We start from the raw sequence: 17,500 nt of genomic DNA on the forward strand, positions 1-17,500 counted from the left end.
AAAGAGATTGATTGATAGATGGACTGATAGATAGAGAGGAAGATATAGATAGATAGATAATTCAATAATAGGCATTGCAATGCATTAAATGCAGCTACGTATGTACCCTATATTCATTACACGAAATTCCGTGCATAAATTCATTGGTTGCAGTAGCCAAATATTACAATACATCAGACTATTTAACATGAAGACGACATTTTCATTTAAAATTTTATTTATTTATTTCAGCTGGAGATATTGACTTTGTGTGAGGAGAAAAATTTCAAATCATCGATTATTTGGAATTTTTAATTTCCTCTCATCTCAGAAAATACTGAATATCTACTAACGAAACATTCATAAAGTACAGCCTTTTGAATAAATATTATCTCGTTCTTCAACTGCATATTATATCTATTTATCTGCATATAATAAAAGCACACACACAAACACATATACACACTTAAATATATAAAGTATTTAAACTTTCATATGTGCATCAGAAAGCGCTGTATCTTATCATAAGTCTTGGGTGCGATAGTTAAGTTGTTCACAACAATTCTACTTTTGACGTATTTAAACAATGAGCGTCATATCACCAGTTAAGCTAGTGAAATCAGTAAACGAATAACGTAGATAAGGAAAATAGAAAACTGTTAGAGCTCCGGCGCAATTTTAAGCGTATATATGTGATTATGTACATATACACATATGTACACACACACCACACACACACATATATATATATATATACACACATATACGTATATATATATATCTATATATATATGTATATATATACGTATATATATATACATATACATCCATACATACATCTATCTATCTATATATGTATGTATATATCTCTCTCTATATATGCATATATATATATATGTGTTTTTATATATATGTATATATATGTTTATATATATGTATACACACACACACGCACACACATACACACACATACACACACACACACACACACATACACACACACACACACACACACATATATATATATATACATATACATTTTGAAATTGAGTCAAACACAAATATTATTGAAACAATTCGTACTTCTAACATATGTTTCGAAGAAAGCATTGAGGTTATTCCGGATGGAATAAAAATGATGTAAAACAACGCAATCATCTTGTCAGGGAAAGGATTCTAAGTCTAGAAAGTGTGTTTATGAATGAAAATGTATTTCCGTTCTTCATTCTTCATGTCTTGTTTTTTTTACATTGGTAGCTCATCATCTCAGATGTCGAAAAGAATATCTAACCATTAATCTACATTTAGATATATCAATAAATGCAACAATACTGGCATCAGTAAATTAATTTCGCTCTCTAAAGGAACATAATAATCAATCCTATTTGGAATGGAAAATTGTATCTTGATCCTTCCCTTATGACAAATGTAAATCTTTATGTCCGCTCTCTAACGAAGATCAATTTCTCATCCTATTCTCGGAGAATATTCTTGTAAACACGTTCAAAGAATGTGTTTATCGTTGTAACTATTGGCAAACACATACCAGAAATTAATAAGGGTTGAAAATAGATCGGTTAAATGTTTCCCAAAATGGGCTGAAACATTATTGTCGATGATGATATAAGTAAAGCCAAGTATTACCCGTAACTTATGTAATGATTCATATTTTCCATGCGATAAACCCCCAGCACATTTAAAATATATTCGCTTTTTCAGCAATCGGCCATAGCCTATTACAAGGAATCTAGTTAGACATATTTCATTTAAACTTTCTAGATTATCTAGATTATCTGCTAATATTGATATCTTCAACCATAAAGCCAGATTTTATAACTCTGCCCTACTTAAAGCAGACTATAAACAAAAAAGAATTACGTATATTAACCCTATTGACATTAATTCTTACTCTATTAATCGGGACATGAAAACACGTCATAACGGTTATAACAATATAGATGTTAGTTAAATCTAAAAATATAATTTTGCAGCGTAAGGGAGATAACCGTACTTAATAACCCTTTATACGAAAGGGAGGTAACCGTACTCCTAACCATTCATATTTATAACCCATTATAATAAAAATAAGTCTAGGACTTTTAAAGATAATTAACCTAATAAGAAAGTGTGTCCTAGTAAAACTATGCGTCTGATCATTCCATATGGTATTCTGATCAAATCTAACCTCACTCTCCAGTTTCGTGATATATAAAAATTTTCCAAAAGATTCCAGATACCTATTTCTTTATTAACCACAAGGGACTAAACACAGAGGAGACAAACAAGGACAGAAATAGGTATTAAGTCGATTACATCGACACCAGTGCGTAACTGGTACTTAATTTATCGACCCCGAAATGATGAAAGGCAAAGTCGACCTCGGCGGAATTTGAACTCAGAACGTAACGGCAGACGAATTACCGCTAAGCATTCCGCCCGGCGTGCTAACGTTTCTGCCAGCTCCAGATGCCATGCCATTATCAATTCATACCAAACTAGGTTAGGGTTTTCAAACACCAATGACCTTTCACAAATCATCTCTTCACATAACAATAAGTTGTTAAATACAAACGAACTTAATGAAAATAATAACAGTGATATTATTAACACTAACTATTCTTTGGACAATAATAATATCAATAATAAAACTTCAGATATAATTTCGAATCGTATTCGTGTCCTTTGCAGTAATACTACGACTAGTAACTCTGCTTATCAATGAAAAATATCACAGTTCTTGATGTCTTTTTTCTTTAACATTGGTAGCTCATCATCTTAGTTGTCGAAAATAATATCTAACCATTACTCTACATTTATACATCAAGAAATTCAACATTACTAACCTTAGTAAATTGATTTTTCTCTAAAGGAACATAATAAACAATTCGATTTGGAATGGAAAATCCTATCTAGGTCATTCCCATATGACAAAGGTAAATCTTCTTGTCCGCTCTGTAACGAAGATAACGTTTCTCATTCTTTTTGGAAAAAATTCTTGTAAACATGTTTAAAGAACTCGGTTATCGTTGTAAACATTAGCCAAAAGATACCTTTAGTTCCTATAAGTAAGTTCTTTCAATCTATAAAATGCAACCTTTAAATGTCTTGTTACATTTCATTTCCACTACATATATCTATTTCCACGTTTTAAGCTTTATTCTCATTCATCTATCACACTATGTTTTTCCACCATAAATTTTCTGTTAATTTCTCACTTTCAACTCCTTTTCTTAATTACCTATAACGTTAAATTTATTAACGGTTTTCTAAAATTAACTTGCCAACTTCCCCTTTATCATAAACGCGGTAATTAAAACGACTTCTTAATGTGCTTTGTTTCCCTTTTTTTACCCTGATGAGATGATTGCATTGCTTTACATCATTTTTATTCCCTTCGGAATAATCTCAATGCTTCGTTCGAAAAATGTGTTGCAAGTATAAATGGTTTAACTAAAACCTGCGTTTGACTCCATTTCTTAATTTATCTATGTTATACAAAAAACATTTCACTTAACCCTGGAATTTCTACCTTTATAAATAACTCTGGTAACTATATATTTAATGTTTCAGTGTTATTTGTACACACTGAAAATGCATACATTGATATATATATATATATACAGAGAGAGAAAGAGGGAGAGAGAAAGACAAAGCGTGAAAGAGAGAGAAAGAGGTTATGAGAGGTAATATGTCAATAAGACCCAAAGGTGTCAGGTAATTCTGAGTAAGAGCTATGGACAGACTATAGTTAAGATCCAGTTTCGGTGATTATGCGCGAATGCGGAGTCCAACGTAGGCATGTGTATATATAAAATGTTTTTCAGAATGAGATAGAAATCCACTGGAGCAGGCTACCTACAATTGCCCGATTGAGAAACACGACTCCTCCAAGTGAAGTCCTGCCATAGAGGGCATTTGGCCCGCAATTTGTTGATCGACATCGCAAAACATACGGAGAGGAAATTTGTAGAAATGTAAACGTACTACACACAAAGACACACAGACATCCTTTGTTGTGAGAACGCACAGATACCGTAAAGAAAAAAAGATGTGCACACACGACAAAAGTTTGAAATACACTGAAGTCCATTTTTCTGCATGTGTGGCAAAACTGAATTTACTCACATGGGTGAACAAAAATGATAGATAACTAAATTATTTTTCTGGGATAACATACAAGAATCGTAACAACAAAGATCTTTACGCATGACTAATTTAAATACAAGGAAGTAAACTTGTAGACAGAACTTACAAACCTCGTATAGAGCAGTAGAAGACAATACATTGAATAGAAAAACCTGAGCCGCTTTAGGATAGATTTTTCTAACGCACAACCGCTCAATGGCGTGGATAAAATCTCATTGATTAGTGATGAGGGCTTATCGGCTTTATGTCGCCCGTAGCGGTCTTACGTAAGCATGCACAACCGCAAGCACAACGTATTTCGATAGAAGGGGAGTTGTAAATAGTGTATCTAAATAGACGGAGTGCAAGAAATATAAAATAAGTAATGTTGTACGGAGAACGTACAAATACCGTAAATACAAAAATATTTACGCACGACAAAATTGAAATATGCTGAAGTCAGTTGTTACGCAGATGTGGCAAAACCGAATTTAAACACACTCGGTGAACAAAATTCAAAAGTAGCTAACTTAATTTTCAGGGAGAGCGTACAAAATCCGTAACAACAGAGATTTTTACGCAAGACTAAGTGAAGCACAGGGATTTGTAGGCAGAAGTTAGTGTGTGAGTGAGCTTCACAAAGAGAGAGAGAGAGAGAGAGAGAGAGAGAGGGAGGGAGGGAGGGAGAGATAGAAAGTGAACGGACTATTACGGATAGTGTGAAAGAATATGTGTAATAGAATGAGAGAATGAGAAGAAGAGATAGAAGAGAGAAATTAACACAGAGAGAGAAATGGGAGGGAAGTGGTTGAAAACTGCAGATATCTTTAGAGAAAAACCCGTGTGAAACACCGTCTTTCCCGGTTTTTCGCTTTATGCTAGAGCTCTGGGCAAAATGTTATATCGAGTGATGATCCTTTGCACATAAGTAATGTGTTGTTAACTGTGATGAAAATCGGTTGAAAACTATAGAAATACACACCTACTACATACACACACATCCTTTGTTTTATATATCTATATATATATATATAAACTGAAAGGAAACTGAAAGAAGCCCATCGTATATATTTATATATATATATATGTGTGTGTGTGTGTTCGTGTGTCTGTGTTTGTCCCCCTAGCATTGCTTGACAACCGATGCTGGTGTGTTTATGTCCCCGTTACTTAGCGGTTCGGCAAAAGAGACCGATAGAATAAGTACTGGGCTTACAAAAGAATAAGTCCTGGGGTCGAGTTGCTCGATTAAAGGCGGTGCTCCAGCATGGCCGCAGTGAAATGACTGAAACAAGTAAAAGAGTAAAAGAGTATATATAAATAACATATGTGTTTGTGTATGTGTGTGTATTTATTTGTCGATTCAAGTCCTCTGATCGCACAGAAGCACCGTTGAAATATGCCCGTATTGTAATGAATATATTATATCGCGAAGCATCAATAATGTTAATTTGTGAGGTTCACTTTTCCTGAGTGTTATATCAAAAATGAATGCTCTTCAAAGACGACGTTATTCCAGTTATATTTCACTTGTATTAGAGATGTGTATGTAAGCTAAATAAAGAAGGATATACATACGACAAACAAAAAAATACATATTCACAGACGAACTCCCATACACACTCATATTTATATATGTGTGTATATATATACACATTTTCTTTGTCGGTTCGGCAAAAGTGCCTGAGAGAATAAGTACTTGGCTTTAAAAAAAAGTTTTGATATTTAAAAAATATGGTCTACTAAAATCCTTCAGCTTGGTCACAGATAAATTACTGAAAAATCTCTCTCTCTCTCTCTCTATATATATATATATATATATATATATATATATAAATTCTATCTATCTCCTTTGTCATAGAACCTCACCCCCCCAAAGAAAAACAATATTCCCTTCTTCTAAACAAAACACCCCCAAAACATCTGTTTTGTATAAATGAACAAGCTGTTTGTACATGCACATTATTAAATTTGACAAGTTCGAGAAACGAACGAAAGCGCTAATAGTAATGAAGAAATAAAAGATTTTTTTCCCCAAATTTTGACGACTTTTTTTCTCAATATTCAATTTCTGTACACCACACCTAACACTCTATTCATATCTCCTTAGTTGCACACGACGTCAGAATAAATGGATCACAATCAAACTGGCAGACGAGAACTTCTCTCAGAAATATCTAAGTTGAATTTACTTGTCTCAAGACTTGAGACAATCTTCACCAATGCAGATAAAACTATGAATGATAACAATACACAATGTGCTCTATCAAAAGAGACGAACAACAAGAAAATAGCAATAATTGATATACAACAACAGAATCACTTGAAACCATAACTCTGGGAGAAACTTCTTATTCCACGGAAACATGCATATTGGAAAAGCATTCGATGCAACAATATAGCCAACACCTAAGCAATGAAATCCCAATCCTACCCAAGTGAATCACTGGAAGAGACAATGATACGCGCGAATTTAGCTTTATGCCGACTAGGAGCAGAAATCGCTTTTCTGCGATCACGAAAAATACGACACAAACAGAAAGTAAAAAAAATTGCCGCAGTTATGATTGCTGAAATCGCTGAGAAGAGTGACAATCAATGTTATGAAAACCTGCAAATACTATGGAAAGAAGAATCAAAACGGGAAGAAGAAAAATTCCTAAGAATGTGGGGAAAAGAACAAGAGTGGTTCAGTAATTATGAAAACAACTATGGAAAAAAATACATTATGAAAACGAAACCACAACAACAAAAAATACAAGGAAATCGAAAACAAACATAGACACCGACCCCAGATAAACCGGACTAAGATATCGAACCTCTAATTACCCAAAACATACGCGGAAATGACCTCCATCTAATCCCAAGTACAGGCTAGAAGCCCATATTCTACGATATATAACACTGCAAATAGTCAACACATGAAATATAGAAGACAACCAACTACCTGTAATTTCAAACACGATAGAGAGTTAAATACAAAAGAAAAAAGATATCAAAGAAAAATAACATACTGACAACCGCTAATCTGTAATAACATGTACCCTAGGTGGATACATGGGAAGAAAGACAAATATAATACGGACAGCACAGGTACTATAATATGAATAATAATCATCAAGATAATACAAGCAACCCTGGTTTTACAACCAAAAAACCCATATATCGTGAATGGCGAAAAAAGCATGGAAGATGGGAAGAAAACATAACTTATAACCAACGGGATTCATATAAAATACAAGTACCATCCACCCGCCTACATGGAGACCAGAACGCCGAGATCAGAAAATGGGGACACGGTAACACAGAACATATAGACCCGAAGATTATAAATTTGTCAAATAGAAATCTGAACGAGAATGAGATGAATCTCCTATTAAAAGGCTTCGAGTTTACTCCGACACTCACCCCTCTTCTCATTCATCTAAAATCTGATATTGACCACATCAACCGCCACCTCCGACTAATAGAATTCTTCAGCAGCAAAGATTTAAATGATGAATAAATAGTCAGAAATAAATCGCACTTCACCCACTAGAAGGGAAAGGACAAATATGTAGACGTGTGTACAGACACGATTTTAAAATTTCCTCTCAGTACGCACAGATGCAAACAAATCATTCGTGAAGAGAAAAGCAAGCCTTAGAAACACTGAAGAATGGCATCTGAATCGTCTTAAAAAAGCTAAGATAGGAACGATAGTAATCATGGACTAGGTCTATTATAAAGATAAAATACTGTAAATGTTAACAGACCATACCTACTACAAGGAAGAACCAAGACACTCAGAAAAATAATAAAGAATAACGTCGGAAGGCTAATCAATGAATTCCAAGATTCCTTCACAGACAAGGAGTAACATTAGATATGCAACTCTGCACTGAAACAGAGCAATTTCTACGGATTACTCAAAATCCACAAAATAACCAAAACACAATGTGTCCTAAATAAACAGCGTACCAATAAATAAACATTCTAAGACCTGCTGATCTAAAACTAAGACCAATAGTTGCTGGACCTCAAGCACCAACGCAGCAACTAAGTCATTTCTTAGATATACTCCTAAAATCTGTGTGCCCTTTAATACCCCGTTATGTACGGGATGGCTTAAATTTCATCCAACCCATCCTTCCTACTGTCGCAGAAGGTACTAACGAGTTTTGATGTCACCAATCTCTAAACTAATATAGTTCACACTATAGACTTAGAAGCAATCGAACACTGGGAAGAGTAACATAGAAAAGGGGTAAATGAACTCTTCAAGACTGACTTCACACGCTTGGTACTAGAAGAAAATACCTTTAGATTCGACAATAAAACTTATTGTCAGATAAAAGGGCACGGCGATATTATTTCTTTCACAGAGAGTGAGAGAAAGAGTGGTAACTATTTATAAAGATGTGTAAGTCTACAATGAGAAAAGCGAAAAATAAAGGGAGATTGACAAATAGAAAGAGAGAAAAGATAAAGAGGGAGAGAAAGAGAGAGAGAGAGAGAGAGAGAGATATTTTTTTTGTTGCTATCATAGATTTTGAAATTTTATAATTAAGTGAAAGTTTTCAAAATTTACATATTTATGTACTTCACGCTGAATCCGATTTTGTAATCATTTCTACCCAATTCGAAAACACGATTCGGAAACTAGCAGTTTGGGCGAATCATAAGAATGAAAGTAAATTTTACAAGACGAAGTTGTATAGAAAATGAAAGTAATTCGTGAGAGATAACAAATATACAGAGAGCAAGAGAGGGGAAAATAGAGAAAGAGAGAGGAGAGAGAGAATGATAAGAAATGGGTTAATTACATAGCAAGAGGGGGGGCGCAAAGCAGAGACAGCCTGGTGATGATCGAGAGAGAGAGAGAGAGAGAGAGAAGAGAGAGAGAGAGAGAGAATGGGAGATTTGTCGATCTAAAAGTTCAGTTATTTCTCGTAGCAAATTACATTTTTGATTATTATTTATGGACAGCATTCTCTTTGGGACGAAGATCTGAAAATCAAATTCGTTTTACTCGAGGACGCACAGTTTCAGAGCCATTCAAAAGTAAACTCACATACATAAGCATCTGAACTCTTACTTTTATACTAGATATATATATATACACAGATATGTTCACCAAGTTTTGCAGATGCTAATGCACTTAGATTGAACGTCTAAAATATAATGAGAAATCAAAATAAATAACACAGAAAAGTGAGCAGCGACCCGGGTAAATCCCCAACGACTAGATATCAGACGGTTCTAAAATTTAAGATAAAGTAATTATCAAACATGTAAGCACCAATATTTAAACTTACTAACAAAATGTTAAGTATCTACAAATTCAGTGCTTTAGTTAGAAACATCCTAGATTAGTAAAAGCAACGTTTTTTTCTGGAGGTGATCGAAAGCAAATGCTACTAATAATAATATCTTTCATTACATCTTGTAAAATATAATTCTTGCAGTCTAAAAAATGGAAAAACATTGGTGAGATTATCTCCATATTTCTGAATGTTTCTAAATTACGATGTGTATACACTCAAACACATGCATGGACACATACACACACACATACAAACACACATATATATATATACATATACCCAGGTATCTGCGTATCTATATATACATGTTATAAATATGTATGCGTGTCAGTGAGTGTATTTTGGTACACACTACCTATAGATAGTATATCACTTCATGCTATCGCTGTTGTCTATATTTGTACTACCTTCGTAAATGATGAAATAATATTTACTTACCTACGAGAAACATAAAGACGGCCATCTTTTCTCATTCTCAAAAAAATATTGGGAACTGTAATATCATGCTGATAAGACTTCTTTCCATTCAAAAAGTATGTGTCTGGCTTCCATATATTGTGCAGAAATTTGTTATTTAACTGAAGTTCTGTAATGTTTTCTAGGTTGAATGCTAGTCGTTTATCATACCAAACTTGTCGATAGTAAAGCTGCATGGAGTATGACTGGAAATAGAAATAGTTTACAATTATCTGTAACGTTACATATCCATCTCAATACCGGTATTTAGAGAAAATGTCATGTAATATCAACATCAGTTGCTGTAAGAAGGGGCTATATTATTATATAAGAGGGTTTGTTTTAGATAAGAGTTACAAAACGGAGTAGAAAGGAGAAAATAATGTTGGGAAAATTTAAACCTCATATAATGGAAAACAAGTAAAAAGGTAATAACGTTGAAGTCAGACATGTTTGATCACATATGTTTCTTCGCTGTATATATACGGGTGCGGGCTGGAAAAATTCATTGGTTGACTATGAAGGACTAAAGGTAGAGCTGGGAAATCTTGGAAGCATTGATTTCAACTATTCTTAGTAATAACGTTATAGTTTTTTTTTTCCAGCTGAATGTTCAAGGAAGACTTGAAACGTAGCTAGTAGCGACTTCTATTTAAAATCGACACAATTTGGCATCGTGGTTTTACTTATAGGTGAACGGATTTGCCAACCAGGACATCCATTCAGAAATGATTCCTACGAAAAAAGGGGATGATGCTCCAGTTTTATCAACAGTGCAAATGTGGGCAACCGAATTTAGATAGGAAAGAGAGAGTCTTGAAGAAGACCCAATGTCTAGGCGTCCTGCAATTTCCACCTTCGGATGAAACATTGATCGTGTCCAACGCAGTGTAATAAATGACAGACGATTGGCAATAAATAAAAAAATCCGACGTTATTCGCACATAACGTGAGAAAGTTGAAAATATTCTGTACATTGAACTTTGCAATACCAAAGTTTGTCTCCATGGATGCCATCTCTTCTGACACCCGATCAAAAGCGCACCCGGCTTATAACGTCACGGAATATTTGACATTATTTGAGGCATATCCAGCTTGACCACTTAAACGATTTGAAAGTAAGTACAGGTAATATAGTTGACATAAAAATTTCTTCTTGCTTGAATAATATATATTTCATTGATACCTCGCAACCTCCATGTAAAATTCATGATGTGTGCTTTCCATATGTTTGAAATTATTACTACAGTTAGTTAAAATCTAAAATGTACGTTATTGTCGAAAATTATCATAAGAATGATTATATTTACATAAGAATGATTATATTTAAAGGAAAAAACACAAACAAATTACACTATTTTGTGGTGGTCGTAGGCCCGGTTCTTTTCGTATATATATTCCTTGATGGACGGGAAGGCGGTCTCTCTCTCTCTCTCTCTCTCTCTCTCTTTTACATGTTTCAGTTATTTGACTGCGGCCATGCTGGAGCTCCGCCTTTAGTCGAGCAACTCGACCCCGTGACTTATTCTTTTTGTAAGCCCAGTACTTATTCTATCGGTCTATTTTTGTCGAACCGCTAAGTTACGGGGACGTAAACACACCAGCATCGGTTGTCAAGCAATGCTAGGGGAACAAACTCAGACACACAAACACACACACATACATATATATATATATATATATATATATATATATATATATATATATATATATACATATATACGACAGGCTTCTTTCAGTTTCCGTCTACCAAATCCACTCACAAGGCATTGGTCGGCCCGGGGCTATAGCAGAAGACACTTGCCCAAGATGCCATGCAGTGGGATTGAACCCGGAACCATGTGGTTGGTTAGCAAGCTACTTACCACACAGCCACTCCTGCGCCTGTTCAGAATTACTCTTTTTTTTCGAGTTGTGTGGACAGGAGCAAAGTGGAATGAAGAGCTTTGCTCAAGAACACAACGCATTGCCCGGTCCGGTAATCGGGTCCATAATTTTACGATCCATTGAGCTATATACTCTAAACCATCGTTGAAATGTTGACTGGGATAACATTCTTCCTTTTGGTAAGTGATGCCCCGCAAACAATTATTATCTTAATTTTAATGAAGACAGCGATAAGCTGCCATTAAAAAGTTTCGGCTATAATTTCCGATATGCTTGTTTTAATGTTCAGCAATTGTTTCTTTTGTACTGGTATTTAATTTACGTGTTTTGGATACATGCACTACGAAAGTTTCACGAAAGCCATGTAACCAATGTCCGGACGCTTTGTAAGAGAATGATATCTTGGACATTTAAAATTTTTTATACTTAACGAATTAGTATCTGCTGACAATTTTCGAAATATAAATACAAGGACTAGGACTAGAACTACGACTAGCGAACAGATCTGGAGTTAGTCCTTTAGTATTCACATAATGAAATGTTTAATTGTTCATTTTGTATTGAGTTCATTATGCTGTATGTCATGCATGTGCGATTTTGAAAACCTGACAGTTTTTATTATAAAAATGGTATTGTAAGGAATGTCTGAGTGAGTTTGGAGCTAGTTGGATTGAACATAAAAGCGGTAGGATATTTCGGCCTGATATGACCGGTTTCAAGTGATAAGTTTGGCGCAACAGATAAATGGAGGACGGGACCTGAGTAATTTAGGAAAGTCTTCATCAGGCTGATTTTAATATATATATATATATATATATATATATATACATATATATATAAATATATATATATATATATACATATATATATAAATATATATATATATATATATATATATATATATATATATGACTTTGACTTTGACCGACCAGTCCGAAAAGCGTCCGTTTGACACCGCTGGTCACAGGACGCTGTCCACTTCTCTCTGGATCGCGCCTTTCTCATCCACGTGATCCCAATCGTCCTCTTGAAATCGTCACTCAAAAAAAATATATATATATAACTCCTGAAGATATATATATATATAACATCAAAACAGATAATGTGGAGCTTTATTTTGCAGAGCCCTGACATTTCCACAATATTTTAATTTGAACAAATATATTGCTTTGTGTATTATATATTGCAGACACTTTTTAATTAAATGAAGGCCTGGTATGACCTTTTAACATTTATACAAAACATAGTTATTTGGATTGCTTATTATTGAAAAATATGATAATTTCATAAATATTGCAATGATGCCTAGGAGCCTAGTATCTCTAAGTGAGAATATTGCATGACAGTCGAATATCAGTCGGAGATATGTGATACTGAAATTGGATAAAAGAAAATGACTGACACGAACATTACTAAATTCCTACTTATATACATACATAAGCAAACACACGTAAATATATGCATAATCATTCATACACATATAGTAAATGGTATATATACACACACACAAACATAATATATATATATATATATATATATATATAATTACATATATTAATTTATATGTGTGTGTTTTGTACGGTATTTATGTACATATGTACTTATAGAAGGGGCCCAAAAATATGCCAGGCATTACTTAGATATACCGCATATTGTGACCATATTTATGTGCATATTTGTACCTATGATTATCAAACTATCGATGTATGTATGTAAGCGTGTATGTATATATCTCTCTCTATCTTTCTAACTCTATCTATCTAGCTAGCTACCTATGTCACTGTGTGTGTGGATATATATACGCATATATATATATATATATATATATACATATATATATATATATATATATATACGCATACATGTATGTAGGCGCATGAAGGCACCTGGCCTTATTGGTTGGTATTGTCGACTCACGATATTTCGTCGTGAGTTCAATTCACAATAACGCATTCTGTCTTTGGGCAAGACACAGACACATTAATGTCACGTTGCTCCAGTTCTCTCAGCTGCCAAAAACGATTAATACCTGTATTTGAAATTGCCAGCCTTTTCACACCATGTGTCATGATGAATTTCCTTGAGAAGTGCGTTAAGTGTACATGTGTCCGTGGAACCCTCAACCACATGCATATAAATTTAAAGAACAGGTTGTTCCGTTGATCGTATCAGCTGGGGCCCTCGTTGTCGTAAACGATGGAGTGCTCTTATTCCACATGTAAGTATATATGTGTATGTGTGTGTGTAACTATATATGTACATATATATGTATATATATATATATATGTATATAACATATATATATGTATGCATGTATGTATATATATATTATATATATATATATATATATATATATATATGAATGTACGTATATATATATATATATATATATACAAAGAGCAATAAAGATTCAAGTTAATTTAAAAAATTTACTTGAATATGGTACCTAACTTAGATGCACCAAAAAAAACTATACTGATTTAACAATACAGTAATGTGGGGTGATTATAAGCGAGAAAGAAGCAACAAGAATGGATAGGTTTTTAGTACGATCGTTTCATACAAGGACAGGTTTTATTAAAAGTTGCAAAGATTACAGCATAAAACGAGTCCCGTACTATCAGCTAAAATACATGTAAGTTCTCTAGACATCCTAGTGTTTGAGGCTATACTCATGAAGTAATGTAGATAATTAAACAGATTTCTAAAGTTCATAAAGTTCTTTAAAGATGATGCATAGTCTTATCACAGAATTTTAAAAAAGTTTTGGTAGCATCACAGAGAAGGTGACCTAATCCATATGAATTTCCATAGAAATTCATATGGAAATTCTATGGAAATTCATATGGATTAGGTCACCTTCTCTGTGATGCTACCAAAACTTTTTTAAAATTCTGTGATAAGACTATGCATCATCTTTAAAGAACTTTAATGAACTTTAGAAATCTGTTTAATTATCTACATTACTTCATGAGTATAGCCTCAAACACTAGGATGTCTAGAGAACTTACATGTATTTTAGCTGATGAGTACGGGACTCGTTTATATGCTGTAATCTTTGCAACTTTTAATAAAACCTGTCCTTGTATGAAACGATCGTATAAAAACCTATCCATTCTTGTTGCTTCTTTCTCGCGTATATATATATATATATATATATATATATATATATATATATATACATATATATATATATGATGTGTGCATATATTTCTAGGTGTAATCACGCCATACAGCCTCACTCTCATAAAAAGAATTTTAGAGCTGCTATTATGGAATTTGCTACGTACGAAAAAATAAATAAAACGTGGAACCATTATAATATCAGTAAAAGTTATCCAAAAATAGATGTATTAAAGCCAGTATGACGGATATATTGTTTCCCACAGAGACAAGAAAAAAAAGTGAACAAATAAAAAAAAAAACGCTTGTGTTGCAATGTAAGAAAAAAATGTAATTTCTTACGAGCGATATAAAACAGCAAGGTGAAATGCTGACTGAATTTAATTAAGATAATTGGAAAATGTCGGAAACCATCATACCAAGTTTACATAAATTTGTAGATCCTTAGCCGAATCACACGTACCGACATGAAGGATTATTGAATGTTTAATGTATATGCATTCCCCCAGCTCTATTAATCATGTTTTTCCCAGCTTTTATAACATTACCAAGTAACTTCGGGCGTTTTTTTATGATTTTAAAGTTAGCGAACGAATTTGGTTTTCTCTTATATTTAATCAATGGATATTTTAATACGTTTATATGCATATGTATTTATATATGTATATACATACACACAAACACATATATACATACGTACATACATAGATACATAAATGCATTCATATGTACAAACATAGACACAAACATATACACATACATATACACATATCTATATATTTTGTCAGTTGGCTCGTATATGCTACTGGTAACATGGAACCCATTACAACCTGCTGCATGGTCGGGACGTCGGCGACAAACCCGGCAGCCACCAAGCTTACTTGGTGAGAAGGGTGACTTCTGGATACCCTGCGGCATAAAAACAAGTCCCGTCAAAAGACGGAAGAACTCAGAAGACTCAACGGCTAAATATTTCATATTTTTATTTGTATTATGTATATATATATATATATATCTATATTTTTTATCTTGTTCAGTGTATATGATCGTGTGTATTCATTATTATTAACTCTGTGGCTGTTAATGTGTATTTGTGTGTGTGTGTCGGTGTGAGCGCATGTAAAACCCATATGGTTGGCGGATAGTAGCTCTTTAGCCTTGGATGACAAGCTGTTTAGGAGAAGGATACTCCGGAATTAAACCTGCAGTCTCAAAGAGCATCCATGGATGAGGATATTTTCATTTTATGGTTTATGCTTTTGGTACTTAGAGAGTGGGATTGTGTGATTGCACGCTCTCTCCTCACTTAAGAAAATTGCTGAAGTTGCACGAGCTCAATGAATAGGAGTGAGTGTAACCCGAAAAAGGCTTAAATACAATTTTGAGATCCGTAAACTATGAAAATGTAAATTGCAAAAAAAGGACTTGGGATCGAGAGGTGAACAGGTCTGGCCTGGCAGGTGTCTCAGAATATCGCAGCATGGGCTCGGTCGTTTTCCTACTATGCGTAAAGCAACAACAGAAAATTTTCCATGAATATTGGATGCAGGAACGTAAGAACATTATTGGATTCAGAATTTTAAAAAAATATCCAGAGAGGTCTGCTCATATTGGTAAAAAGATGCAAAAGTATGCAATAGACATTGTAACATTATCAGAGACTAGATTTCTTTGGCAAGGTAACTTTACTGAGAAATCCAGTGGCTACACCATTTATTGGAGTGGGAAAGAAGAAAAAGAAAATTGGTGTTGCATTTGCTCTAAAATCCTCCTTGCTTGATAAGCTAGAGAAATTGCCACGCAGTGTAAATGGTAGAATGATATTGCTGGGGCTGCCTTTAAAAGCACCGCAAAGCACCGGAAGCTGATAATGTAAATGTAGAACTGTTTAGGTTTGTGGGGTATTACTTGTTAGAAATGCTGATAGCAGTAATACAGAGGATAAGAAAAACTGAAGTTATGCCAAAGGAATTGAAGGATGCAATCCTATAATTAGTGTTCAAGGGTAAGGGACAAAAGGATGAATGCAATGACTTTCGTGGTATTTGCTTGCTTGCCACAATTGGCAAAGTTTTATCACGAATTATGTTGGACCGGTTACAGGTACATGTGGCTAATGAGATGCTTCCTGAATCACAGAATGGATTCAGAAATGATAGGAGAACTGTTGACACGATCCTCTCTGCACGGCAGTTAGAGGAAAAGTGGGTGGAACAGCAAATACGATATTATCAGGTATTTATTGATCTTACTGAGGCTTTTAACTCTGTCTTGTGGGAGATCTTGAGGAGACTTGGATGTCCGATAAAGTTTCTCACTATTCTGAAGCAATTTAATGATGGCACAGAAGTAAGGATCAACATTGGTTGAAAGCTCTTGGAGTCTTGGAGTAAATCTCTGTGCTGAAATGAGGAACAGGAACGTTATACAGTAAACTCTGATACTGTGGTGGGTGGAGATGCCAGGGAAATGAACCAACTAGATAATGAATTACTTGATATTCAAAGACGATTCACTAACTTGATGAATTCTCCAGAAGAAAAAAAAACTTCCTATGAATATGAGAAACGTAGATAGGAATATGATAAATAAACTCAAAACATGGATATTGTCATACCATACAT

At 34.1% G+C, this 17,500-nt stretch overlaps 1 protein-coding gene across 3 annotated transcripts in view; it reads right to left on the reverse strand.

Moving 5' to 3' along the window:
* LOC115216667 (gamma-aminobutyric acid receptor subunit alpha-5-like) overlaps nucleotides 1-17,500 on the reverse strand; it is a 741,237-nt gene that overhangs the window by 241,350 nt on the left and 482,387 nt on the right. For all 3 annotated transcript variants that reach the window (XM_036506277.1, XM_036506278.1, XM_029786168.2), the window contains one exon: nucleotides 9,849-10,072. In XM_036506277.1, the coding sequence (XP_036362170.1) occupies nucleotides 9,849-10,072 (224 nt within the window). The remainder of the gene's footprint in view (nucleotides 1-9,848; nucleotides 10,073-17,500) is intronic.

Source organism: Octopus sinensis, linkage group LG10 (genome assembly GCF_006345805.1).
Source record: "Octopus sinensis linkage group LG10, ASM634580v1, whole genome shotgun sequence".
In the NCBI taxonomy this organism is placed as follows: Eukaryota; Metazoa; Mollusca; class Cephalopoda; order Octopoda; family Octopodidae; genus Octopus; species Octopus sinensis.